The sequence below is a fragment of the Thamnophis sirtalis genome, unplaced genomic scaffold (genome assembly GCF_051295495.1).
Source record: "Thamnophis sirtalis isolate CommonGarterSnake01/CBP01778 unplaced genomic scaffold, rThaSir2_p1.2 scaffold_2, whole genome shotgun sequence".
NCBI lineage: Eukaryota > Metazoa > Chordata > Lepidosauria > Squamata > Natricidae > Thamnophis > Thamnophis sirtalis.
The window spans coordinates 43,567,653-43,593,002 of record NW_028261382.1 but is presented as its reverse complement, the minus strand read 5'-3'; the positions used below and the strand labels follow the sequence as shown (position 1 = coordinate 43,593,002).

At 44.6% G+C, this 25,350-nt stretch overlaps 2 protein-coding genes across 2 annotated transcripts in view; both read left to right on the top strand.

Annotated features, from left to right (window-relative positions):
- Positions 1-1,500: 1,500 nt before the first annotated feature.
- On the top strand, positions 1,501-13,190 carry PRDX5 (peroxiredoxin 5). The gene is made up of 6 exons (XM_087705210.1): positions 1,501-1,702; positions 4,403-4,537; positions 4,681-4,812; positions 10,556-10,594; positions 11,167-11,231; positions 12,532-13,190. Exons 1-6 carry the CDS (start codon positions 1,541-1,543, stop codon positions 12,635-12,637), a joined length of 639 nt encoding a protein of 212 aa, XP_087561336.1. The 5' UTR covers positions 1,501-1,540; the 3' UTR covers positions 12,638-13,190.
- A 2,160-nt stretch (positions 13,191-15,350) lies between these two features.
- CCDC88B (coiled-coil and HOOK domain protein 88B) overlaps positions 15,351-25,350 on the top strand; it is a 35,678-nt gene continuing 25,678 nt past the window's right edge. Inside the window, exons 1-6 of the mRNA XM_087703440.1 lie at positions 15,351-15,410; positions 18,020-18,130; positions 19,529-19,588; positions 20,258-20,327; positions 21,464-21,522; positions 22,165-22,248. Coding sequence (XP_087559566.1) covers positions 15,351-15,410; positions 18,020-18,130; positions 19,529-19,588; positions 20,258-20,327; positions 21,464-21,522; positions 22,165-22,248 — 444 coding nt within the window. The remainder of the gene's footprint in view (positions 15,411-18,019; positions 18,131-19,528; positions 19,589-20,257; positions 20,328-21,463; positions 21,523-22,164; positions 22,249-25,350) is intronic.

Here is a 25,350-nt window from a genome sequence, read left to right as displayed (position 1 = left end):
CACTTGTGCAACGCTCGCTTGGGTCCTCTCGGAAACGCGACCCGCGCGCAACATGGTACCGCGTTTTGCCAAGCCCCAAAGAATAGAATAGAATGGAATGAAGAAGAGAAGAGAAGAGAATGGAATGAAGAATAGAACAGAACAGAATAGAATGGAATGGAATGAAGAATGGAATGGAATGGAATGAAGAATAGAACAGAACAGAATGGAATGGAATGAAGAATAGAATGGAATGGAATGAATAGAACAGAATAGAATGGAATGAAGAATAGAATGGAATGGAATGAAGAAGAGAAGAGGAGAGAATGGAATGAAGAATAGAATGGAATGGAATGAAGAAGAGAAGAGAATGGAATGAAGAATAGAACAGAACAGAATAGAATGGAATGGAATGAAGAATAGAATAGAATGGAATGAAGAATAGAATAGAATGGAATGGAATGAAGAATAGAACAGAATAGAATGGAATGAAGAATAGAATGGAATGGAATGAAGAACAGAATAGAATGGAATAGAATGAAGAATAGAAAGGAATGGAATGAAGAATAGAATGGAATGGAATGAAGAAGAGAAAAGAATAGAATGGAATGAAGAATAGAATGGAATGGAATGAAGAAGAGAAGAGAAGAGAATGGAATGAAGAACAGAACAGAACAGAATAGAATGGAATGGAATGAAGAATAGAATGGAATGGAATGAAGAAGAGAATAGAATAGAATGGAATGAAGAATAGAACAGAATGGAATGGAATGAAGAATAGAATAGAATGGAATAGAATGAAGAATAGAATGGAATAGAATGGAATGAAGAAGAGAAGAGAAGAGAATGGAATGAAGAATAGAATGGAATGGAATGAAGAATAGAATAGAACAGAATAGAACAGGAACGGAACGGATAATTGAACAGAACAGAATAGAACAGAACAGAATGGATAATTGAACAGAATAGAATAGATAAAAGAACAGAATAGATAGTAGAACAGAACAGAATAGAATAGATAAACTAATCCTTATCCAACAGCCCTGATCATGTTACCTACTTTGAGTTGTGAAACTTTGGCAAGAAAACATCCAAGCCCAGAAAGCACCAAGGTCCTCTCGTGATTTTGGACTACAAGTCCCATCGGGCTGTACCCGGCCAAGGCTAGGAATGGGAGGACTGGACAAGATGCCAAGCGAAGCATGATTAAATAAAATAAAAGTAGACCAAGCTTGCAACGACTGATACATTCATTTATATGATATCCCAAAACAATTGCAATTCCCAAACGGATGCAGTGCCTAGCCTGATCGATTGCAATTCCCAATTATTATTATTATTTTTTGCAAAAAAAAAAACATGTTTAAGAATGCAATAAAATAAAACAATTGCATTCCTAACCTTTCCTCTTCCTCCCCCCGCCCCCCGGGAAGCAAAACCTCCCACCCGCTTCAGGGCGCGTGCACGGTCGGGCGCGCGCGCGCAAGGAAGCCCCAGGCAGCCCGGAGAGGAGGAGGGGGGTGGGGGGTGGCCCGCAAACTTCAAAAGGTTGCGCGTTGCCATGGCTGCTGTCACTCCCGGGATTACCATGGCAACGGGGTGGAACCGGACGGGGGCGCTGGGGCGAGCCTGTTGGGGAAGTGGGGCGGCTTGCTGGCTTGCAAACCGCGGGGTGATCCGGCGGGCCTTTGCTTCGGGAGCCGCGGCCATGGCGGCCCTTAAGGTGAGTGCAAAAGAAAACCGAATAAAAACCCAACGCAAAGGGGCATTGCTGGTTGTGCAATTTTGCACGCCTATTTTTTGGAGGGGGGGTGGATTCTTGGTTTGCAAAGAGCTGGGTTGCAAAAAATAAAACAAAACCCCGTGCAATGACCTCCACAGTGCGTTAGAAAGCGCTCTCCTTTGCAAAGTCACCGTCGTGCAAAGGGGTCAGTGCAAAAGGACACTGTCAGTCGTGTCATTTGCACGCTTTGGGGGAGGGGGGGTCCGCCTACTGATGTGCCAACAGCTTGGCACCCCCGTGCAATGACCTTGAACTGGGCTTTGCAAGCCCCTTCCCTTGTTAAAGTCCCCCCCTTGCAAAGGAGCACGGCTAATGGTGTAATTTGCACGTTTTGGGGTTCTCCCCCCCCTCCTCATCTGACAACAGCTGGGTGCAAGGACACCCCCCCAAAAAAACAAGGGTGCTGATTGAGTGATAAATGACAGGAATGCCACACTTGGTTTGATTTGATGCAATGCTAGGTGGTTGCATAAATTGGGTTGCAAATCTTGCCATATGTTGGCTACTCGGCATAGCTAAGCCAGAATGTAGCTTCGTTCCTTTCTTTACAGATTAATATATAGAATGACTTATTCCATTCTCATGAACTAACATATTTCAAAATGTAACCTGTAATTTATATGCAGGCAGTCCTCAACAACAGTTCTTCTATTGAGCGAAGTTACAAACAGCACAAACAGATAAGAGACAGCCGAGCCCTTGGCTTCATAATATACAGGCTCAGAAGGGACCCTCTCTAGTTTCTCAGGCTGTAAAGGAGCCGGCTGTAATAGTATGTGAGAAAGACCTTGAGGGGTGGATGAAAAGATGCCAAGGGAAGGGTCAGATAAGAGACGGTTGAGCCCTCAGCTACATAATGGGTGGAGAAAGAGTTTCAGAAGAAACCCTCCCTAGTTTCTCAGGCTGTACAGGAGGGGGCTGTAATAGTATGTGAGAAAGACCTTGAGGGATGGATGAAAAGATGCCAAGGGAAGGGTCAGATAAGAGATGGTTGAGCCCTCAGCTACATATTGGGTGGAGAAAGAGGTTCAGAAGAGACCCTCCCTAGTTTCTCAGGCTGCAAAGGAGCCGGCTGTAATAGTATATGAGAAAGACCTTGAGGGATGGATGAAAAGATGACAAGGGAAGGGTCAGATAAGAGACGGTTGAGCCCTCAGCTACATAATGGGTGGAGAAAGAGTTTCAGAAGAAACCCTCCCTAGTTTCTCAGGCTGGAAAGGAGCTGGCTGTAATAGTATGTGAGAAAGATCTTGAGGGATGGATGAAAAGATGCCAAGGGAAGGATCAGTAAGAGACGGTTGAGCCCTGAACTACATAAATAGAGGAAGTGGTTCAGAAGGGACTCTCCCCTCAACTGTCTTGGGATGTAAAGGAAGGGAAGGAGAATCTAGATCTATGAAAAGAGTTCAGAGGGGTGCAGGTATGTGGGAAAGACCTTGAAAGACAGAGCAAAGAAACCCTACCCAGGAACAGTCAGATAAGAGACAGCTTAGCCCTCAGATGTATAACAGGCAGTGTCAGCATTCCAAATATCATCCAGAATTAAATCAGAGTTTAATTCACAATTTAATAAGAGAGACGTGTTGGTACACCTGTGGAAAACCCAAATCTGAAAGCTTCCTGGGTTTTCCACCCAGTTGAAAGTTCATGATCTTGTCCCCACACCCACAAGTCCATCACATGGTCCAATCTTCCACTGCCACGCTGGCATTTCCACCCATCTAGTTCTGGTCAGGTGCAGAGATGCGGAGACAAAGAATGACCTTGGGCTTCTAGAAAAGAGTGTTTTATTTTGACAACAACACATTCTGCTCCTTACTATTCCCCTTCCCAATTACCCCACTAATGAAATAGCATAGAAAAATAATATAGATCCTAAAAGGAATATGGCTGCAGGCCAAGAAACTCAGAAGGGGCCCTCCCTAGTTTCTCCGGCTGTAAAGGAGATGGCTGTAATACTATGTATGTAATTAGCGACCATTTAAAGTTACAACAGGACTGAAAAAAAGCTACTTATGACCATTTTTCACACTTGCAACCCATTGCAGCATCCCCGTGGTCACAACCCATACAAATTTACGACTGTTGCCATGTCCCGGGGTGACGTGATCCCCTTTTGCGATCTTCTGACAAGCAAAGTCGACGGGGAATAGCAATAGCAATAGCAGTTCGACTTATATACCGCTTCATAGGGCTTTCAGCCCTCTCTAAGCGGTTTACAGAGTCAGCATATCGCCTCCACAGTCTGGGTCATTTCACCCACCTTGGAAGGACGGAAGGCTGAGTCAACCTTGAGCCGGTGAGATTTGAACCGCCGAACTGCAGTTAGCAGTCAGCTGAAGTGGCCTGCAGTACTGCACTCTCACCACTGCGCCACCTCTGCGCCAGATTCGCTTAACAGCGGGGTTACCCACTTAACAACTGAAGGGATTTCCCTTGATTGCGGGGCCAGAAATATTGTAAAAGAGGGGGGTGGTAAAACTCCCTTAACAAACGTTTCGCTCAGCCACGTAAATTTGGGGGCTTCGGTTGTGGTCGTAAGTCCAGGACCAGCTGTAGAAAGGAAAAAGAGTATGAACGGAAGTTTATAACGACGGGGGGAATTCTGGGAATTGAAGTCGCGCTGTTTTCTTTTGACAGGTTGGAGACAAGCTGCCCAACGTGGAGGTTTACGAAGGAGACCCATCCAACAAAGTGAACATCTCCAGCCTCTTCAAGGGGAAAAAGGGGATTCTTTTTGGGGTGCCCGGTGCCTTCACCCCTGGCTGTTCCAAAGTAAGTAAGCATCTATTTTAGATTCCTCCGGAATTGAAAATTTGAAGTCGGAGGCAGTTCGGGGAGCACTGTAAAACTTGAAAACAAAGTTTACACGAGGACTATCTATAATTTATTTTTTGTTTTTTTGTCTCCAATGATAGACACATCTACCTGGGTACGTGGAGAAAGCAGGACAGCTGAAGGGGAAAGGCGTGGAGATCATTGCTTGCTTGGCCGTTAACGATATCTTTGTGATGAACGAATGGGCGAAGGCTCACCAAGCTGAAGGAAAGGTAAAAAAAAAAAGAAATTGGGGGTGGGTGGGTAGGATAGGAGATTCCCCACCCCACACCCCTGTTTAATTTTTCCAAGCCACAAAAGCATGTACATCAAATGATTCTCAACCTTGGGAATTTTAAGAGGTGCGGACTTCAACTCCCAGAATTCCCCAGCTGAGAATTCTGGGAGTTTTGCAGCCAGCATGCTGGGGAATTCCGGGAGTTGAAGTCCACCATCTTAAAGCATGCTGGCTGGGGGATTCTGGGAGCTGAAGTCCACCATCTTAAAGCATGCTAGCTGGGAGATTCTGGGAGTTGAAGTCCACAGATTTTAAAGCATGCCGGCTGGGGGATTCTGGGAGTTGAAGTCCACCATCTTAAAGCATAATGGCTGAGGAATTCTGGGAGTAGAAGTCCACCACCTTAAAGCATGCTGGCTGGGGGATTCTGGGAGTTGATGTCCACCCATCTTCAAGTTGCCCTGTTTGAGCCACCCCTTGTTTTGAAGATGTGAGTAACAGCAGGGAAGATCTAGGGAGCCTGAAAATGGAAATACTTGTCAACCAGATCCATTTCATTTTGCTCTTTGCGAGATTATGCAAGATTCCTTTTGCTCCTCAGGTTTATATAACCGAATATGATTCATAATTCATCGGGCGGTCGCCAGATGTCACAGATGGGAAGTTTCAGAGAAACACTCTCTTGGCAACTTGGTTGATATCAACCTTCCCACCCACCACCTACTTTCTCTTTTCGTTCTCTTTATGTACACATTCTGGAATTTATTTGCAGCGAGATTTATTTCCTTCCTTCAGAGTAGAAACCCGACAGAAGTCTGCAAAAAATGCTGCCAAATTATAATTCTTCATGTGCCAGAAAGGGAGAAAAATATGTTTTTCTCCCCTATTGGCTTGATGTTTTTCAGAGATATCGGTTGTAACTGTCTTAATTTTCTGCCGACACCTTCATTGTTGTTGTTAGTTGCGAAGTCGTGTCCCCCTCATCGCAATCCCGTGGACAACGTTCCTCCAGGCCCTCCTATCTTCTACCATCCTCTGGAGTTCATTCAAGCTCAGGTCGACTGCTTCGGTGACTCCATCCAGCCACCTCCTTCTCTGCTGTCCTCTTCTTCTTCTTTTGCCCTCCATCGTTCCCAGCATGAGGCTCTTCTCCAGGGAGTCCTTCTTCCTTCTCATCAGGTGGCCAAAGTCTTTGAGTCTCCTCTTCAGGATCTGGCCTTCTAAAGAGCAGCCAGGGTGGATCTCCTCTAGGACTGACCGGTTGGATGGCCTTGCAGTCCAAGGGACTTGCAGGAGATAGATAGATAGATAGATAGATAGATAGATAGATAGATAGATAGATAGATAGATAGATAGATAGATAGATAGATAGATAGATAGATAGATGATAGATAGATAGATAGATAGATAGATAGATAGATAGATAGATAGATAGATAGATAGATAGATAGATAGATAGATAGATAGATAGATAGATAGATAGATAGATAGATCGATCGATCGATCGATCGATAGATAGATAATGATATAGGTAGGTAGATAGGTAAGTTGATAGATAGGTAGGCAGTCAGTCAGACAGATAGATAGAAGTCCCCTTCTTCTTTTGCCCTCCATCGTTCCCAGCATGAGGCTCTTCTCCAGGAGTCCTTCTTCCTTCTCATCAGGTGGCCAAAGTCTTTGAGTTTCCTCTTCAGGATATGACCTTCTAAAGAGCAGTCAGGGTGTATCTCCTCTAGGACCGATCGGTTGGATGGCCTTGCAGTCCAAGGGACTCGCAGGAGTCTTCTCCAGCGCCAGAGTTCAAAGGCCTCCATTTTTTGGCCCTCAGCCTTCCTTGTGGTCCAACCTTCACAGCCCTCCGTTGCAACTGGGGAAACCAGAGCCTTGACTATCTAGATTCTCCTTCCCTTCCTTTACATCCCAAGACAGTCTAGGGAGGGTCCCTTCAAAACTTTATCTATTATGTAGCTGAGGGCTCAATCATCTCTTATCCCTTCCCTTGGCACCTTTTCATCCATCCCTCAAGGTCTTTCTCACATACTATTACAGCCATCTCCTTTACAGCCTGAGAAACTAGGAAGGGTCCCTTCTGAGCCCGTCTATTATACAGCCAAGGGGTCGGCTGTCACTTATCTATCTGTGTGTTCCCTCAACAGCATCTCTTCTACTCTGTCTCCCAAGGTCTTCCTCTACGGCCTGAGAAACCAGGGAGGGTCCTTCTGAACTCTTTCCCCTCCCTCCCCATTATCCATTTGAGGGCTCAGCTGTCTCTTTATCTGACCTTCCCTTTGGCAGTGAGAGTTTCTTCACCCAGTTTTCCCCCAGGTCCATAACCACACGGAGCCAGGTTGGTTCTGCGGCTTTTGAAGGAACAGGCTTTCTCAAAAAATGCCCATCCGACTTGTATCAGATGAAGCCTGTCAAATTGAACTCCGTCGACGATGCCACAGCCGATGCCAAGCTGGGGAGAAGAACTAAGAAGAAGAACTAATAAATAACAGTTTCTGCCAAAACATCCGATTGGATGGCTTGGAGGCAGAAGCTTTTAACGTTGTTGGGTTATTTTGCTTTTCAGTAACACCCGGTAAATCTGAAGTCCTGTCAGAAGGGGGCAGCTATGAGTCAAGTATTTTCCTGTTTTCACCTCCTACACACTCACACACACACAGAGGGAGAGAGAGAGAGTAGGATAGGATAGGATAGGATAGGATAGGATAGATAGATAGATGATAGATAGATAGATAGATAGATAGATAGATAGATAGATAGATAGATAGATAGATAGATAGATGATAGATAGATAATTATATAGGTAGGTATATAGGTATGTTGATACATAGGTAGGCAGTCAGTCAGACAGATAGATAGAAGAAGTCCCCTTCTTCTTCTTTTGCCCTCCATCGTTCCCAGCATGAGGCTCTTCTCCAGGGAGTCCTTCTTCCTTCTCATCAGGTGGAACAAAGTCTTTGAGTTTCCTCTTCAGGATCTGGCCTTCTAAAGAGCAGCCAGGGTGGATCTCCTCTAGGACCAACCGGTTGGATGGCCTTGCAGTCCAAGGGACTCAATGCAGGAGTCTTCTCCAGCACCAGTTCAAAGGCCTCCATTCTTTGGCTCTTAGCCTTCCTTGTGGTCCAATAGATAGATAGATAGATAGATAGATAGATAGATAGATAGATAGATAGATAGATAGATAGATAGATAGATAGATAGATAGATAGATAGATAGATGATAGATAGATAGATAGATAGATAGATAGATAGATAGATAGATGATAGATAGTTGATAGATAGATGATAGATTGATAGATAGATGATAGATAGATAGATAGATAGATAGATAGATAGATAGATAGATAGATAGATAGATAGATAGATAGATAGATAGATAGATGATAGATGGATGGATGGATGGATGGATGGATGATAGGTAGGTAGGTAGGTAGGTAGATGATAGATAGATAGATAGATAGATAGATAGATAGATAGATAGATAGATAGATAGATGATAGGATGGATGGATGGATGGATGGATGGATAGATGATAGATAGATAGATAGATAATAGATAGAATAGATAAATAGAATAGAGAAATAGAATAGAAATGAATAGAATAGAGAAATAGAATAGAATAAGTAGATAATAAAATGGATGATAGAAAGAATAGAACAGAATAGAATAGGAGTAACAGAGTTGGAAGGGACCTTGGAGGTCTTCTAGTCCAGACCCCTGCCCAAGAAGGAAACCCTACACCACTTCGGACAAATGCCTATCCAACATCCTCTTAAAAACTTCCAGTGTTGGAGCATTCACAACTTCCGGCGGCAACTTCTGTTCCACTGGTTCACTGTTCCCCACCATTCCAGTCAGAGCTGAAGAAGCTTCTCGCATGAGAAGCGAAACGTCTTCGAAGGAAAACAAACGAAGTCCAGTTTTTCTGCAGACCTCCCAAAAACGTTTTTCCCCCCCAAAAAGGCATGAATAGCCTTGGGGGGGGGGGGCTTGCAGAGTGCTCCTGGGGGTGGGGGAGCCAAAAATGAGCCAAAAACAGCTCATTTTTTGCAAAAACAGGTCCATTTTTTGTCAAAAGCTTTATGGAGGCTTATAGAGTGCTGCTGGGGGCTGGGGGGGCAAAAAAGGCCCATTTTTTGCTCATTTCTGCCCTCCCCAGCCCCCAGGAGCTCTCTGAAAGCCCCCATAAGGGTGTGCACAGCCATTTTGGTGAAGGGGCGGGGCTTTGGGAGGCAAAAAAATGCTGTATTCGGTGTATAAGACACCCCCCGAGTTTCGGCTTCTTTTTTGGAGGACAAAAGGTGCGTCTTATACTCCGGAAAATACGGTAAATGGCCTCTTTGACACACCTTCTAAACCAGCCAGTCTTCTCTTGTTGCCTCTTAATGCAAAGAATGTGAGTTAATGAGCCAAGAGCGTTGGGCAGAGGCCAAACCCTGGGAGAAAAGAGATTTTTATGGATAATTGGGGCAGCTTTTGTAAGCTGCTTGCTTGCCGCTCCAGAGGGAGTTTCCCGGAACACCTTTCTGCAACTGAACCTCAGTGGTTTCTCTGCCCGCCCATCCCAGGGGCAAAATAATTTGATTTTCGAATTCCTGCATGGTTTGTAGTTTGCCCCTGAGCTACCACAACCGGTGTGGGAAACTTGCCCGGTGTGCCATAATCATGCCGAGACAAACGGATTGGGGTGTTTCCTTTCTTTTCTGTTTTTTTTTTACATTTAAAGCTTTTCCTGCAAATAATTTGACAGGTTTTTTTTTTTTCTTCACCCGGAAGAGAAAGCTAAGTGGCTAAACCAGGGGGCAGCAACCTGCGGCTCTGGAGCTGCATGTGGCTCTTTCATCCCTCTGCTGTGGCTCCCTATTGCCAGTCGGCTCCACAATTGATAGGGCTTTCGGTTAGGATAGTGTTCTGCTCGTCCCACACCAACACACACTCCGAGCCAAAGATAAGTTACGGCATTTAATTAACAGACAAATAGGTCCTTAGCAGCAAACCGGCACAGACAAGCTTGGGCAGCAATCCAGCACAGATAAGGCGTGGCAGCAATCCAGTCTGCTAAGCTCACAAAAATGTTCTCCGACATTCGTTCCTGTGTTGACTTCTGCAAGAGGGGCGTGTGCACAAGCAGTCTTTTTATAGTCTGGAGAGGAGCCTAATGACCACCAGCTGAGTGCAATTACCTCCTGTAACTCTGCAACTGTTCCTGACGCCTATTAGCTCTTCGGTGCCGGGCATCCAGGAACGACTCACTGCTGGCGTCCGGCTCACTCTCCCTTGTCTCCTCCCCACTGGTCCAAGACTCAGGCGCCTCCTGGTGGCCAACCAGCCTCTCTGCTCCCTGTCAAGGGTCCTCCACATCCTCCAGAGCCGACTCATAGGGCCCTTCACTGTCGGAGTCTGGTGGCAGCTCCTACGGCTCCTGCTGGGCCACAACAGACAGGTAGAGAAAAAAGGATGCCATGCTAGGAAGAGACTCTATGGTGGGGGAACCAGAATTCTGGTCAGCAGAGGAAAAAGGACGCCGTGCTAGGTGGAGAGACTATGGTGAGGGAACTGGACTTCCGTCCGGCTCCAGAATTGAACTGAGGGCTTCCGGTTAGGACCTTTGTGACTCTTTTGAGTGTTTAAGGTTGCCGACACCTGGGCTAAACCATGGTTGGTGGAAAGGTTAAGAATTGCTCCATATTCTGATTTTTAATTTGGGGTTTCCTTTCTTTTCTTCACAGGTGCGGATGCTGGCTGATCCAACGGGGGCTTTTGGGAAGGTACGGGAATACCTGGCGAGGTGTGGGGGTTCGGGCTCTGGACTATGACAGGGGAGACCCAGGGTGCTTGGATTATGGACTTTGGACCGGCCCAAATTCCCCCAGCTGGCTTTCATGCCTAAGGCAGGACTAGAACTCACTGTCTCCTGGTGATTGGCCCAAAGTCAACTGATTGGCTTTCATGCCTAAGGCGGGACTAGAACTCACTGTCTCCTGGTGATTGGCCCAAAGTCAACTGATTGGCTTTCATGCCTAAGGCGGGACTAGAACTCGCCGTCTCCTGGTGATTGGCCCAAAGTCCCCCAGCTGGCTTTCATGCCTAAGGCGGGACTAGAACTCACTGTCTCCTGGTGATTGGCCCAAAGTCCCCCAGCTGGCTTTCATGCCTAAGGCGGGACTAGAACTCGCCGTCTCCTGGTGATTGGCCCAAAGTCCCCCAGCTGGCTTTCATTCCTAAAACAGAATTAGAACTGCTTTCCTGCTTTCAAGTCTGGTGCTTTAACCACTAGATCAAGCTGTCCCAAATCTCCCAGACGTTGAAGGTCAACCCCAATTTTGCTTTTCCCCCACAGGCCACAAACCTTCTCCTTGACAAGGACTCTCTCCGGCAATTGTTTGGGACAAACCGATCCAAAAGGTTTGAGAGCCAGAAATTGCATTTTGTTTCTGCATGCGTGTTTATGTATGTGTGTCTCTGTGCATGCGTGTGACACCTTCCCTTTCAAAACCTTTACAGACATCCTTTGACCTACAACCACAATCACCATCATCTTTTTTTTTAAAGACCCCGTAATCCCTTTGGCAGGGGGGTGTAACAAAATGGAGATTAGTGTTTCCTGGCCAGATGCCTTTCCTGTCACCCGAGCGGAGTTTTTTTTTCCCCCCCAGCAGATATATTCTCCTTGTGCCTGGAGAGAGAAATATCTGCCTCTACCTAGGATCGAATTCACAGCCTCCTGATTGTGAGGCGAGCGCTCCCCCCCTCTAAGCCACCGCACCACTCTCTGCAACCACAACGGAGCCCCCAAATTTCTGTTTGCTAAGTGAGGTGGTTGTTCAGCGAGTTTTCTCCCCCTTTACGACCTTTCTTGCTGGGTTGGTTAAGTCAGGGGTCAGCAAACTGCGGCTCTGGAGCCGCATGTGGCTCTTTCCTCCCTCTGCTGCGGCTCCGTCACCGGTCGGCGCCACAATTTTGACAGGAGCTTCCAGTGGGGAGGGGGAGGGAGAAGCACAGTGCGCCAGCAAGAGGAGACTCTATGGCAAGGGGAGGGTTTTCCAGTTGTCTCCACAATTGATAGGGCTTTCGGTTAGGACAGGTAGAGGAAAAAGTACGCCGCGCTAGGAGGAGACTCTGTGGTAGGGGAACTGAACTTCCGGTGCAGCTCCCGAATTGAATGGGGGGGCTTCCAGTTAGGACCTTTGTGGCTCCCGTGTTTTTTTTTCTGTGGGAAAGGGGTCCAAATGGCTCTTTTGAGTGTTTTAAGTTTGCCGACCCCTGGGTTAAGTGAACCACTGCAGCTGTTCAGTTAGCAACATGGTTGCTAAGCGAATCAGGCTTCCGGCTATATATATATATATATATATCGCGTGACTCTGAGGAGGCCACAATGGTTGTAAGTGTGAAAATGGTCGTAAGTCACTTTTTCCCGTTCTGTTGTAACTTCGAATAGCCACTGAACAAACGGTTGCGCGTCAAGGACTACCTGTATTATTATTATTTTTTTAAAAACTAGCCATCGACGGACACATAGAGGTAAACCACGTTTACACGCCCTTCAAAAGAATCAGTTAAAAAAGCTATTACTACAAAGCCTGGCTCAACCTTCTCAGCTCTAGCTTGATTGCCTCCTGTACCCTCTCAATCCAGAAATCTTTATCTTTCCCGCCAATTATTCCTCCCTCTCAGTTTCGCCTTCTTTCCGCTCCTTTTTTTTCAGGTTCTCCATGGTGGTGGAGGACAGTATCGTGAAGTCCCTCAACGTGGAAGAGGACGGGACGGGGCTGACCTGCAGCCTGGCCAGCAACATCGTCTCCCAGCTGTGAGGCCCAGAGGCCCATGGCTGATCTGGAGCCCGTCCTACACCACCCAGGTGGATGGTCCTTGAGGTGTTTTGAAATTGGCTCAGGATGGCGCCCAGGAGATGGGAGCTGTGTTTGTGTTTACCTGATGACGGAATCCTTGATTGCTTTCTGAGCTTGGTTTCCTTGCAGACGTTTAACGACCCAACTAGGTAACATCATCAGTGCTGGAAGGAGTGTGGGGGTTTGCTCTCCGTTTATATACTTGTGGCTTGTCTTGTGTTATTTTCTCCTTGATTAGATTGTTCATTTGATTGTCGGATTTGATAGTGGCAAGCTCCTTTATATAAAAAGAGCAAAGCCCACACTCCCTCGTAGCCCTGATGATGTTACCTAGTGTGGTTATGAAAAGTCTGCAAGAAAACCCACCAAGCTTAGAGAGCACCAAGGACTCCGCAGTTTAACCCCGAGCTGGAAATAGTCTCCTTCTGTTGGTTTACGTAATTCCTTTAGCTTCTTCTTTGTTCCTCTTGATAGCAAATAAATCATCTGGCAAAAAAAATTGAGGTCTCAAGTCTGTTTTTTGGGGGGGTTACTTTTTATTTTACAAAAATCTAACCACTCTCCCATCTGAGAGAGAAGAAGAAAAAAAACTTCCGTCCTTCACTGGTCTGTTAGATCAGCGGGCACCAAACTGGGTCGGCAAGAAAATTTTGGTGGTCCGCAGAAAAATTATTCGCCTTTTTTATATTGCACTCAATCAAAGGTCCTCAAATTACGGCCCCTGGGCTGGATACGTGCAATGAACGCTTGTGTTGCTGCAGAGAGTCTCCCCCTTCGGGGTCTTTTTGTGGGGGTCGGAGGGGGGGGTATACATTCTGACTTGGGGTCTGTTCAGTCTCCTGGTGTGGGACCCAAGCAGGAGACCCTCCACCATTTCTGACAGAGGGCAGTCCAATCTCTTCTTGAAAGTCTCCAGGGATGAAGCTCCCACAACTTCTGAAGGCAACTTCTGTTCCATGGGTTGATTGCTCTCACTGTCAGGAAATTCCTCCTTATTTCCAGGTTGAATCTCTCCTTGGTCAGTTTCCATCCATTGTTCCTTGTCTGGCCTTTGGGTGCTTTGGAGAATAGCTTGACCCTCTTCCTCCTCTCTGGGGCAGCCCCTCAAATATTGGAAGATTTCTATCCTGTCTCCCCTGGTCCTTCTCACTAGACTAGCCAGGCCCAGTTCCTGCAACTGTTCTTCGTATGTTTTAGCCTCCAAGCCTTTGATCATCTTAGATTCAGATTCACAGAGATGGACGGGACATTGGAGGTCATCTAGTCTAACCCCCCACAAGCAGGAGACCCTCCACCATTTCTGACAGAGGGCAGTCCAGTCTCTTCTTGAAAGCTTTCAGGGTTGAAACTCCCACAACATCTGAAGGCAACTTCTTTTCCATGGGTTGATTGATCTCCCTGTCAGGAAATTCTTATTTCCAGGTTGAATCTCCTTGGTCAGTTCCCATCCATACTTCCTTCTGTGGTCTTCAGGTGCTTTGGAGAATAGCTTGACCCCTTCCTCCTATCTGGGGCAGCCCCTCAAATATTGGAAATTTCTATCCTGTCTCCCATGGTCCTTCTCTTCCCTAGACTAGCCAGGCCCAGTTCCTGCAACCATTAAATGTAACGTTCCCGTGGTTCGCCCATGAGGCCAATGTTGAGAAAAGACAGGAGACAGCCTTTCTCGGGATGGAGTGACCCAGATTGGGGGTCTGAGAGCCCCTTTTATTGAGATAGGACAAAGGCAGGAGGAGCAATAGCATGTGAATAAAAACAGCCTGTAAAAGTACAATTTCTAATCTACTGCTCAGTCTATATATGGTCAAATCCTGGACGTCAATGGTAGGGCACATCTCAGAATGTTATGTTATGCACTATCAGGATGTTATGGCGTTCTAGGAGTTTGTTTTCTCCTGTGTGGTTCAGCGTGACTCTGCAAGCCCTAGTATGAACTGGGCCATGGGGGACACACACCTACACAAGGAACTATATTACAACAATTAATCATATGTTTTAGCCTCCAGTCCCCTCATCATCCTGGTTGCTCTTCTCTGCACTCTTTCTAGAGTCTCAACATCTTTTTTTTAATAACGTCGTGACCAAAAATGGATGTTTCAAATCTTCCCAGGATGCACCCATGTATTTGGTCCATTTCTTAAGGTTTATTTTAGTGGAAAGCCAAACTAAATCAATAAAACGCCTTCCTGACAAGACAGGATGACACCGTTCGAAGAGGTGACGGGGAAAATTTCCTGTGGAGGTTCTCGGGTGCGTCGTGACCGCAATTGCTGTCTTTTTTTTCCAGCAGCGGGTCAAGAAAATCGCAGCCCGGCCTCCGAAAACTATTTCTGGCAAGTTCTCTTCGATGCCGTGGCTCATCGGAATTAAAAAAAAAACATAGAGGAGTCCTGCAGAAGATTCAACAGGCTGGGTTTCATTTTGAGGGACTTCCTGTCTACTGCGTTGGGAAAGATGAAAACCACGAAGGGTGCAATTTAGAACTTTGAAGCAATCCAGCTTCCTCCTTAACTTGTTCCTCTCCACCCCCCCCACCTCCAAAACACACACCAAACCACCCCAGATTACGGAAGGAAGTCTTAAAACACCCCCAACGTTGCATGTTGTGCGTAAACGGCAGACTTACCTTCCAGGAGCGTTGGATGGAGAAGACGACGTCGCGTCAAGCCACGCCATGGATGAAGATGGGCTTGAAGCGATGGAGGAATTCGTATCCGGGCCCTTGGTCACCTGGGTGAGCCTCGCTTGGCGGGGGGTTGGGGGTGGAGGAAGTATTCAGGGAGGGTTGGACTTGTGGTGGGCTGTCCAGAGAAAAAGAGAGAGAGAACTTGGTAGGACTTCATCTAAACCAACTTCTCCCTATCTTATCAACTTGAAGATTGGGTGGACTTCAACTCCCAGAATTCCCCAGCCAGCCTGCTTGAAGATGGGTGGACATCCATCTCCCAGGATCTTGTCAAGATGGCCGGGGAATTCTGGGAGTTGAAGTCCACCCGTCTTCAAGTTGACAAAGGTGGAGAAACGTTGACCTAAACTCTTCAGCTTGAACTTGGCTAATGACATATTCAACTAGGTCCATGTCAAACAAGCTTGATTGATGGGAGCTGATTTTGGATTCGGGTCTGGGGGCAAAGGAGTTTTGGAGGTCTGGAGTCCCGTCAAGCTTGGGCAACCCACTTTCCTGTCTTGGGACCCTCACCCTAATCTCCCTTCCCTCTTTCCCTGACCAAATGTTGACTTTCCACCTTACAAGAGACCACAGTGACAGACTAAACCTTAACTAGGTTTATGTTTGTTTCCAAACATCTAGACTCCAAACAGATCAAAAGAGTGTGGAGGATGGGGCCTTGAGTCCTGAAAGATGAGACGCTTGTGTTAACATTTGTTTCGTAAATAAACGAACACTTGTGTCCAACTTGCCAAGATAATAAGCTGCTTTTTAATGGATGGGCCAATCCTAGGTGGGTTTTTTAAATGATATCTGCTAACCATATTCTCTTTAATTAAAAATTCTCTTCATTGTGGGTTGAGTTGTGTCTTTTTTAAAAATGAATAATTTTAATAAATTTTACAAATATTTCCCCTTCCCTTCCTCTGCCCCAACCCTGCCCCCCCCTCCAACCTCCCAGAGCAAAATACAGGGTATAAACATTTAACAATCATAGACTAACATAAGCTAACTAACTATAACATCCTACCTCCCTCTTGTACTTTAACTCCCCTTTTATTAAGCTAACTTTAGATAAATGGCAACATTCCTTGTTCATCCATTCATAAGCTAATTGAAATTTCTTAGTCCGATATTTATTTTGAATGTAGTCAATCCATCTTCTCCATTCTAGCTTGCATTTCTCATCTGAATGGTCCTTCAAATATGCTGAGATTTTGGCCATCTCTGCTAAGTTTACTACTTTTAACGTCCATTCTTGAATAGTAGCAATTCTTCCTTCTTCCAGTACTGCGCCACCAACAATCTTGCTGCCGTTGTTAAGTTCAGAAATCAAATTAGTCTCTATAACTGTACAGTCTGTAATTATACCTAGCAAGAACAGCTGGGGAGTGAACTTTATCGTCTTTTTAAGAATATTTTGAATAATCCACCATATGAGTTGTGTCTTTTCAGGGTCAGAATTCCTTCATTTATGTTTCAGATCTGCTTGTTTCTTGTTCCATTTAGAATAGTCCCATAGTACTTAAGTGATCATCCATTTACAACCCCAACAATGGAATAGAAAAATAGATAAATAAATAAACAATGAAATCTATATATTTTTTTAAAAAACGGCTGGGTGTGGGTGCGTGCGTGTATACCAGCATAACCCTGGAATCCCTTCGAGCAATTTCAACCAAACTTGGTGCACAGATGACTTAACCTCTGGAAACAAATACTGCGGGGGTAAGACACGCCTAACACACGGGTGTTTGTTCTGCTAAGATGCAGCCTGTTGTGCCTTAAAATGGCTTCTACCGTACTGCTGTAAAATTACTTCTACTGTACAGCGCAGTGGAGTTGCCATGGTAACTTCATAGTACTCCACAAGGGGGAGTACCCTCTGGTAAGGGGGAAAATCCAACATTAGAAATTACATTTGGTCCAGACATTTCCCCCCTATAAATAAATACCTGGGCAATGCTGAGTTATCGGCTGGCAATGAATAGAATAGAACAGAATAGAATAGAATAGAATAGGGAAGGAAAGGAAAGAATAGAATAGAAAAGGATAGGAAAGAATAGAATAGAAAAGGGTAGGAAAGAATAGAATAGAATAGAATAGAATAGAATAGAAAAGGATAGGAAAGGATAGGAAAGGATAGGAAAGGAAAGGAAGGAAGGAAGGAAGGAAGGAAGGAAGGAAGGAAGGAAGGAAGGAAGGAAGGAAGGGATAGGAAAGGATAGGAAAAGAAAGGATAGGAAAGGAAGGAAGGAAGGAAGGAAGGAAGGATAGGATAGGATAGGATAGGAAAAGAAAGGAAAGGATAGGAAAGGAAAGAATAGAATAGAATAATAAAATAAATTAAATTAAATAAATAAATAAAATAAAATAATGACAAAATAATAATAAAATAAAATAAAATAAAATAAAATAAAATAAATAATAATAATAAAATAAAACAATACAAGAAATCCTAGATCCTTTTAAAGGTGGTTGACTCTGTGCAGCCACTTCTCCAGGCGGCTTAAACAGTTGAAGGCTTTGAGGTGTTGATGGGCAAACTCAGGAACTCATCAAAGGTCCACTTAGGGCCACAATGTTCTGCGAGGCGGTCGTAAAGTGAGCCACCCAGCCCAGACTTCCAGGTGCTTCGGATCATCCCTTGATGTCTGTCTCTCTTGGCCCAACAGATGCAGACGCTGGAGACTCTGGTGGGCAGGAGCCCCGACCAGCCTCCCCAGGGAGAGGAAGAGGCCAGCGAATATTTCCGAAAACTGGTTAATGGAGACTTCCTGCAACAGGTTATGCAAATGATGTGAGTCAGGCTTTTTTGTCGGCTTAACACACAACACAACAGCAGCAAATCCTGGTCTGTGTGTGTGTTTGTGCGGTTGAACCCTGGTAGTTTCAGGATCAGGGCAAGCATAGGAAAGAAATGGCTCAGAGTTCTCAACCGTTTCCGTCCCTTGTGCAGAATTTCCATGGCAAAAAGGAAAAAAAATATAACACAATTGAAAGAAATCACACAGAGATCCACAATTCTCTTTTTTTAAAAAGACCGAACAAAACCAGATATTTTCCCTACTTGGAAAAGACGATAAAGGGTACTAGGGAGTGGCCAGGAGGGGTGGTGAAAATGGTCTTTTTTATTTTAAAAGTAAAAATAAAAATTAGAAAAGCATCTTTGGAGGCTGGCTGGTTGCAGGGTGCACCCAGTTCGCCCTTTCGGTCTTTTAAGGCATTTGCAGAAATTGTGGCTTTTCTTCAGAACTGGCAAGTTTGTTTGTTATAACGCCCAGTAGAAAAAATAGCCTCATTCAAGGTGGGCAATTCACAGATTTTTAGCAATTTAGAGAGCAATTTGCAGATTTTTTTTTCCCCCTTCCATTTCGAAGAGAGAACACAAATGTCTACATTGAATTTGTGACATGCTGGCTGGGGGATTCTGGGGAGTTGAAGCCCACCCTTCTTAAAGCATGCTTGCTGGGGGATTCTGGGAGTTGAAGTCCATCCACCTTCACACATACTAGCTGGGGAACTGGGCGTTCAAATCCACCTATCTTCAAGCATGCTGGCTAGGGGATTGTGGGAGTTGAAGTCCATTCATCTTCAAGCATGTTGGCTGGAGGATTCTGGGAATTGAAGTCCACCCATCTAAATTCATGCTGGTGGGGGATTCTGGGAGTTGAAGTCCACCCATCTTCAAACATGCTGGCTGGGGGATTGTGGGAATTGAAGTCCACCCATCTAAATTCATGCTGGTGGGGGATTCTGGGAGTTGAAGTCCATTCATCTTCAAGCATGCTGGCTGGAGGATTCTGGGAATTGAAGTCCACCCATCTAAATTCATGCTGGCTGGGGGATTCTGGGAGTTGAAGTCCACCCATCTTAAAGCATGCTGACTGGGGGATTCTGGGAGTTGAAGTCCACCCATCTTCAAACATGCTGGCTGGGGGATTCTGGGAGTTGAAGTCCACCCATCTTAAAGCATGCTGACTGGGGGATTCTGGGAGTTGAAGTCCACCCATCTTCAAACATGCTGGCTGGGGGATTGTGGGAATTGAAGTCTATCCATCTTCAAGCAAGCTGGCTGGGGGATTCTGGGAGTTGAAGTCCACCCATCTTTAATCGTCCATTATGCCTTCTCTAGCGACCTGATTCCTAGAGGACCTCCATCTGCTTGGGAGAAATGACAACAGAGAGGAAGAGAGATTGCAGGCGCTTCAATAGTCCTCCAAAGGCTGCAGAATTTCTACAGGGTGAGTCGAACTGGGGGGGGGTGTCTTAGGATCTGGCACCACAGCTGGAAGGATCGAGTTTAGAAGGAAAGCGATGGAAGGGATCTCTCGGGATCGACTTGATTACCCCTTCAGGTCCCACGATAATATGTTTCCACAGTACAAATAACATTTGCCTAAGCTTCGGGGTGAAGGGACTGTTTTTATGGGGTTTTCCCCCCCCCATGGGGTTGCTTGCAGGGAGTCCTCGATTTACGACCCACAACTGAGTCCCAGATTCTTGTTGCTAGGCGAGACAGTTGTTAAAGGAGTTTTGTTGCCCCATCGTACGACCTTCCTTGCCACGGTTCGTAAGGGAATCACGGCAGATGATAAGTTAGCCCCCTGGTTGTTAAGGGAATCAGGCTTCCCCCCCCCCCCTTGAGTTGGTGGGTTGCAAAAGGAGATCATGTGACCCTGGGAGGCTGCAACCGTCATAAGTATGAGCCAGTGGCCAAGAGTCTGAATTTCGATCACGTGATCATGGGGATGCCCGGGGGGAGGGGGAAATCTTTCCCCGTTTTTCATGGGGAAAATGGTCATAACTTCTTTTTTTTTCTCATGACGGTTATAATTTTGAACAGTCGTTAAATGGATGCCTTAGGATTATCTGTATTTTGCTTGTTCTTTTCTTTTTTCTTTTAATCCCAGGATGAGCTCCACCAGGTGATCCTTTCTTCACCTCCAAATCTCTATGTTATGGTCAGAGAACCTTTCACAGGTAATGGTAGCTGGGAAACTCTGGGGAGGAATTTAGGCGGGGAGAGATAGTCAGATGGAGAGATGTTGTGCTTCCCTTTCTTGAAAAACTCACAAGCCACACATCCCTCGGCCTGGTTTTACGGGCTGCCAGTCTGAGGAGACCTCTTTCCAACTCTTAGCAGAGCGGGAAGGGACCTTGGAGGTCTTCTAGTGCAACCCCTTGCTCAAAAGACAGAATAACAGAGCTGGAAGGGACCTTGGAGGTCTTCTAGTCCAACCCCCTGCTCAGAAGACAGAATAACAGAGCTGGAAGGGACCTTGGAGGTCATCTAGTCCAACTCCCTGCTCAGAAGATAGAATAACAGCTGGAAGGGACCTTGGAGGTCTTCTAGTCCAACCCTCTGCTCAGAAGACAGAATAACAGAGTTGGAAGGGACCTTGGAGGTCTTCTAGTCCAACCCCCTGCTCAGAAGACAGAATAACAGAGCGGGAAGGGACCTTGGAGGTCTTCTAGTCCAACCCCCTGCTCAGAAGACAGAATAACAGAGCTGGAAGGGACCTTGGAGGTCTTCTAGTCCAATCCCCTGGTTAGAAGATAGAATCAGAGGGTTGGAAGGGACTTTGGAGGTCTTCTAGTTCAACCCCCTGCTCAGAAGACAGAATAACAGGATTGGAAAGGGACCTTGGAGGTCTTCTAGTCCAGCCTCCTGCTCAGAAGATAGAATAACAGCTGGAAGGGACCTTGGAGGTCTTCTAGTCCAACCCCCTGCTCAAACAGGAGACCCTACACCTTTCTGGACAAATGGCTGTCCAATCTCTTCTTGAAAACCTCCAATATTGGAGCACCCACAGCTTCTGGTGGCAAGTCGTTCCCCTGCTTAATTGTTCCCGCTGCCGGGAAATTCCTCCTTAGTTCTAAGTTGCTTCTCTCCGTGATTAGTTTCCACCCATTGCTTCTTGTCCTGCCTTCGGGTGCTTTGGAAAATAGGCTGACCCCCCCCCACACACTCACAGGTCTCCTTTTCATTAAAATCTGGGCTGCAAAACCCATTTTGCTGGGTGTGGGGAAATGGTAGCAATTTGAAGAGAAAAGGAGGGAGGGGAAAAAAAGATATATTCGCAACGAGGGTTTTAATCTTGGTTTTCCCGATTCAGCGCAGGCCGTCCAGGAGATGAAGAAATTGGTGCAGCTCTTGCTAGGAAGTGCCGTTCAGGTGAGTTGTGACTAACCAAGGGTGGGTTTCAAATTTTTTTTGAACCTACTCTGTGGGTGTGGCCTCCTTTGTGGGAGTGGCTTGCCGGCCATATGTTTTCTCTCTCTCTCTCTCTCTTTCCTTCCTTTTGTCTCTCTGTCCCTTTTTCCTTTTTTTTCTTTCATCTCTCTCTCACACTTTTTCTTTCTTTTTTATTTATTTATTTCTTCTTTTCTTTCTCTCTCTCTCTCTCTCTTTCCTTCCTTTTGTCTCTCTGTCCCTTTTTCCTTTTTTTCTTTCATCTCTCTCTCACTTTTTCTTTCTTTTTTTCTTTCTTCCTTTCTTTCTCTTTCTGTGTGTGTGTGTGTGTCAGTGGTGGGTTTCAAAAAATTGTTTTAAACTTTATTTCCCTGCAATCAAGCATAAGGACTTTCTCCTACCCAGTTCCAGATTCCTAGATAATCTCATGAAACAAGGTTCTTGCATTTTGCTTCTAGATCTGTAGATGCGTAGCTGGTTATTATTATTACACAATTGTATCACAGCGGCCAGTTGTTTCGCCGGATTATTATTATTATTATTATTATTATTATTATTATTATTATTATTATTATTATTATTTTAAAAGCGAGTTGTTGACTTTTTCCCTTGAACTTCCAATAGTGTGAACAGCGAGATGTGTTCATTGGCCGAATCCAGTCACTGGACATCAGTGTCCAAGCTACTTTGGCATCTGCTATCAAAGAGGTAAATGATGATGACAATTAAGAAATGTACATATTCCATCTCCAAGGGGAGATAGCAATAGCAATAGCAGTTAGACTTATATACGACTTCATAGGGCTTTCAGCCCTCTCTAAACGGTTTACAGAGTCAGCATATCGCCCCCACAGTCTAGGTCCTCATTTCACCCACCTCGGAAGGATGGAAGGCTGAGTCAACCTTGAGCCGGTGAGATTTGAACCGCTGAACTGCAGATAACAGTCAGCTGAAGTGGCCTGCAGTACTGCACTCTAACCACAGTGCCACCTCGGCTCTATGAAAGATGTGAAAAGGCCTGGCACGCTCTTAAGGGTTTTTAATGTTTTAATGTGTAAAACTGCCCAGAGTTGCCGGGAGTGAGATGGAATGCAAATGATGATGATGATGATGATGATGATGATGATGATGATGATGATGATGATGGTGATGATGATGATAAAGGATGTGGAGCATCACTTGAACTCGGTCGTCATTGACAAAAACTACAGCTAGAATAGCATTTGCCCAATGCTGGAAACAAAATAATACCCCCCTAGGACGAATTAGTGATTAAAAAAAAACGTTTGGATTGTGCAGAGATGGACAAATTAACACTGAAATTAAAAGATAGAGTCGGAATATTATGAAATTTGGAACCATTGGTACAAATGGCTGCAAAACAAGAATAAAATTAATTAAGCCAAAAAACAATATCTATATAAATATATATAGAACTGTGTATAAAGGTGTGTAAATATAGAAGCGAAATATTATATACATGTACAGGTATGATGACATAACAATGTTCCAAGGTGGCGCAGTGGTTAAATGCAGCACTGCAGGCTACTGCTAGATCAGCAGTTCAGCAGTTCAAATCTCACCGGCTCAGGGTTGACTCAGCCTTCCATCCTTCCGAGGTGGGTAAAATGAGGACCCAGATTGTTGGGGGCAATATGCTGACTCTCTGTAAACTGCTTAGAGAGGCCTGAAAGGCCTATAAAGCGGTATATAAGTCTACTGCTATTGTAGCAGACAATTTTGTGTACTACACTTAGGTCAGATCTTAATCGGCGTAGTTCCAGGTTGCCCAAGCCCAAAATTTGGAGCCTGGTGGCATAAGGGATTCTGTTGTGAGCAGAGGAATGGAGGACTCTTCTCGTGAAATACCTCTGGACTCATCGATTGTATTAATGTCCGATATACAGTGTGGATTTCCAGGCAGGCGAGCTCAACAGGAAAGAATTAAGATTGTCGAAATGTGGAAAACTGCAGTTGGGTTAATTGTAGCGTGAATCGACTGTTGCTTCCTACAATCGTCTATTCTTCACTGCAGCAAAAAAGGGGAGAAAAACAGGCTCTCTCTCCCTGCGCATCCTGTTAATTATTCCTCCCCTGCAGCTCCAAGTGACTTTGCTGCAGTTGGAAAGCCAAAATTAACGGCTGAGATGCAAAAGAGAAAATTGAGGTTCCAGGCCCCGAGGGAATAGAACAGAACAGAACACAGAAATAAAGTAGAATAGAAAATGGAATATATAGAAAATGGAATGGAATGGAATGGAATGGAATGGAAAGGAAAGGAAAGGAAAGGAAGGAAAGGAAAGGAATGGAATGGAATGGAATGGAATGGAATAGAATAGAATAGAATAGAATAGAATACATAGAAATAAAATAGAATAGAAAATAGAATATATAGAAAATAGAATGGAATGGAACGGAATGGAATAGAATAGAACAGAATAGAACAGAACAGAACATAGAAATAAAATAGAATAGAAAATAGAATATATAGAAAATAGAATGGAATGGAATGGAATGGAATAGAATAGAATAGAATAGAATAGAACAGAACAGAACAGAACAGAACATAGAAATAAAATAGAATAGAAAATAGAATATATAGAAAATAGAATATATAGAAAATAGAATATATGGAAAATAGAATGGAATGGAATGGAATAGAATAGAACATAGAATAAAATAGTATAGAAAATAGAATATATAGAAAATAGAATGGAACGGAATGGAATAGAATAGAATAGAACAGAGCAGAACAGAACATAGAATAAAATAGAATAGAAAATAGAATATATAGAAAATAGAATGGAATGGAATGGAATGGAAAGGAATGGAATGGAATAGAATAGAATAGAATAGAACATAACATAGAATAAAATAGAATAAAAATAGAATATATAGAAAATAGAGTGGAATTGAATGGAATGGAATAGAATAGAATAGAATAGAACATGGAAAGAAAAGGAAAGGAATGGAATAGAATAGAATAGAATAGAATAGAATAGAATATGGAATGGAATATGGAATGGAATATGGAATGGAATAGAATATTTGGAAGCGATGATGGAGGTCTTCTAGTCCATCCCCTAGTTCGACCAGGAGAACGTACGGATATCATTTCAGACGAATGGTTATCCAACATCTTCTTAAAAACATCCAGTGTTGGGGCATTCACAATTTCTGGAGGCAACTTCTGTTCCACTGATTAATTGTTCTGACTGTCAGGAAATTTCTCCTTAGTTCTAAGTTGCTTCTCTCCTTGTTTAGTTCCCACCCATTGCTTCTTGCCCTGCCTTCAGGTGCCTTGGAGAATAGCTTGACTCCCTCTTCTTTGGGGCAACCCCTGAGATATCGGAAGGCTGCTACCATGTCTCCCCTAGTCCTTCTTTTCATTAAACTTGTCAAATGTAATCATCTTCATTAAAGACGTGGTGTGGCTTAATGTGCATGGCAGGGGAAGGATACTGCAAAATCCCCATTCCCACCCCACTCCTGGAGACAGCTAGAGGTGGCATTTGCCGGTTCTCCGAACTACTCAAAACTTCTGTTAGCGGTTCTCCAGAACCTGTCAGAATAGAACAGAACAGAACAGAATAGAATAGAACAGAATAGAACAGAATAGAACAGAATAGAACAGAATAGAACAGAATAGAACAGAATAGAACAGAACAGAACATAGAAATAAAATAGAATAGAAAATAGAATATATAGAAAATAGAATGGAATGGAATGGAATAGAACAGAACATAGAAATAAAAATAGATTTCCAGGGTTTTGCAACATCAACAAACAGAAGTGCCAATAATTGGTTTC

Excerpts from the sequence above, each read along its gene's own strand:
- PRDX5 (XM_087705210.1), top strand. The coding sequence starts at position 1,541 with ATGGCTGCTGTCACTCCCGGGATTACCATGGCAACGGGGTGGAACCGG. Across the intron at positions 4,538-4,680 it reads TCACCCCTGGCTGTTCCAAA|ACACATCTACCTGGGTACGT; the intron begins GTAAGTAAGCAT and ends CTCCAATGATAG. Across the intron at positions 4,813-10,555 it reads CTCACCAAGCTGAAGGAAAG|GTGCGGATGCTGGCTGATCC; the intron begins GTAAAAAAAAAA and ends TTTTCTTCACAG.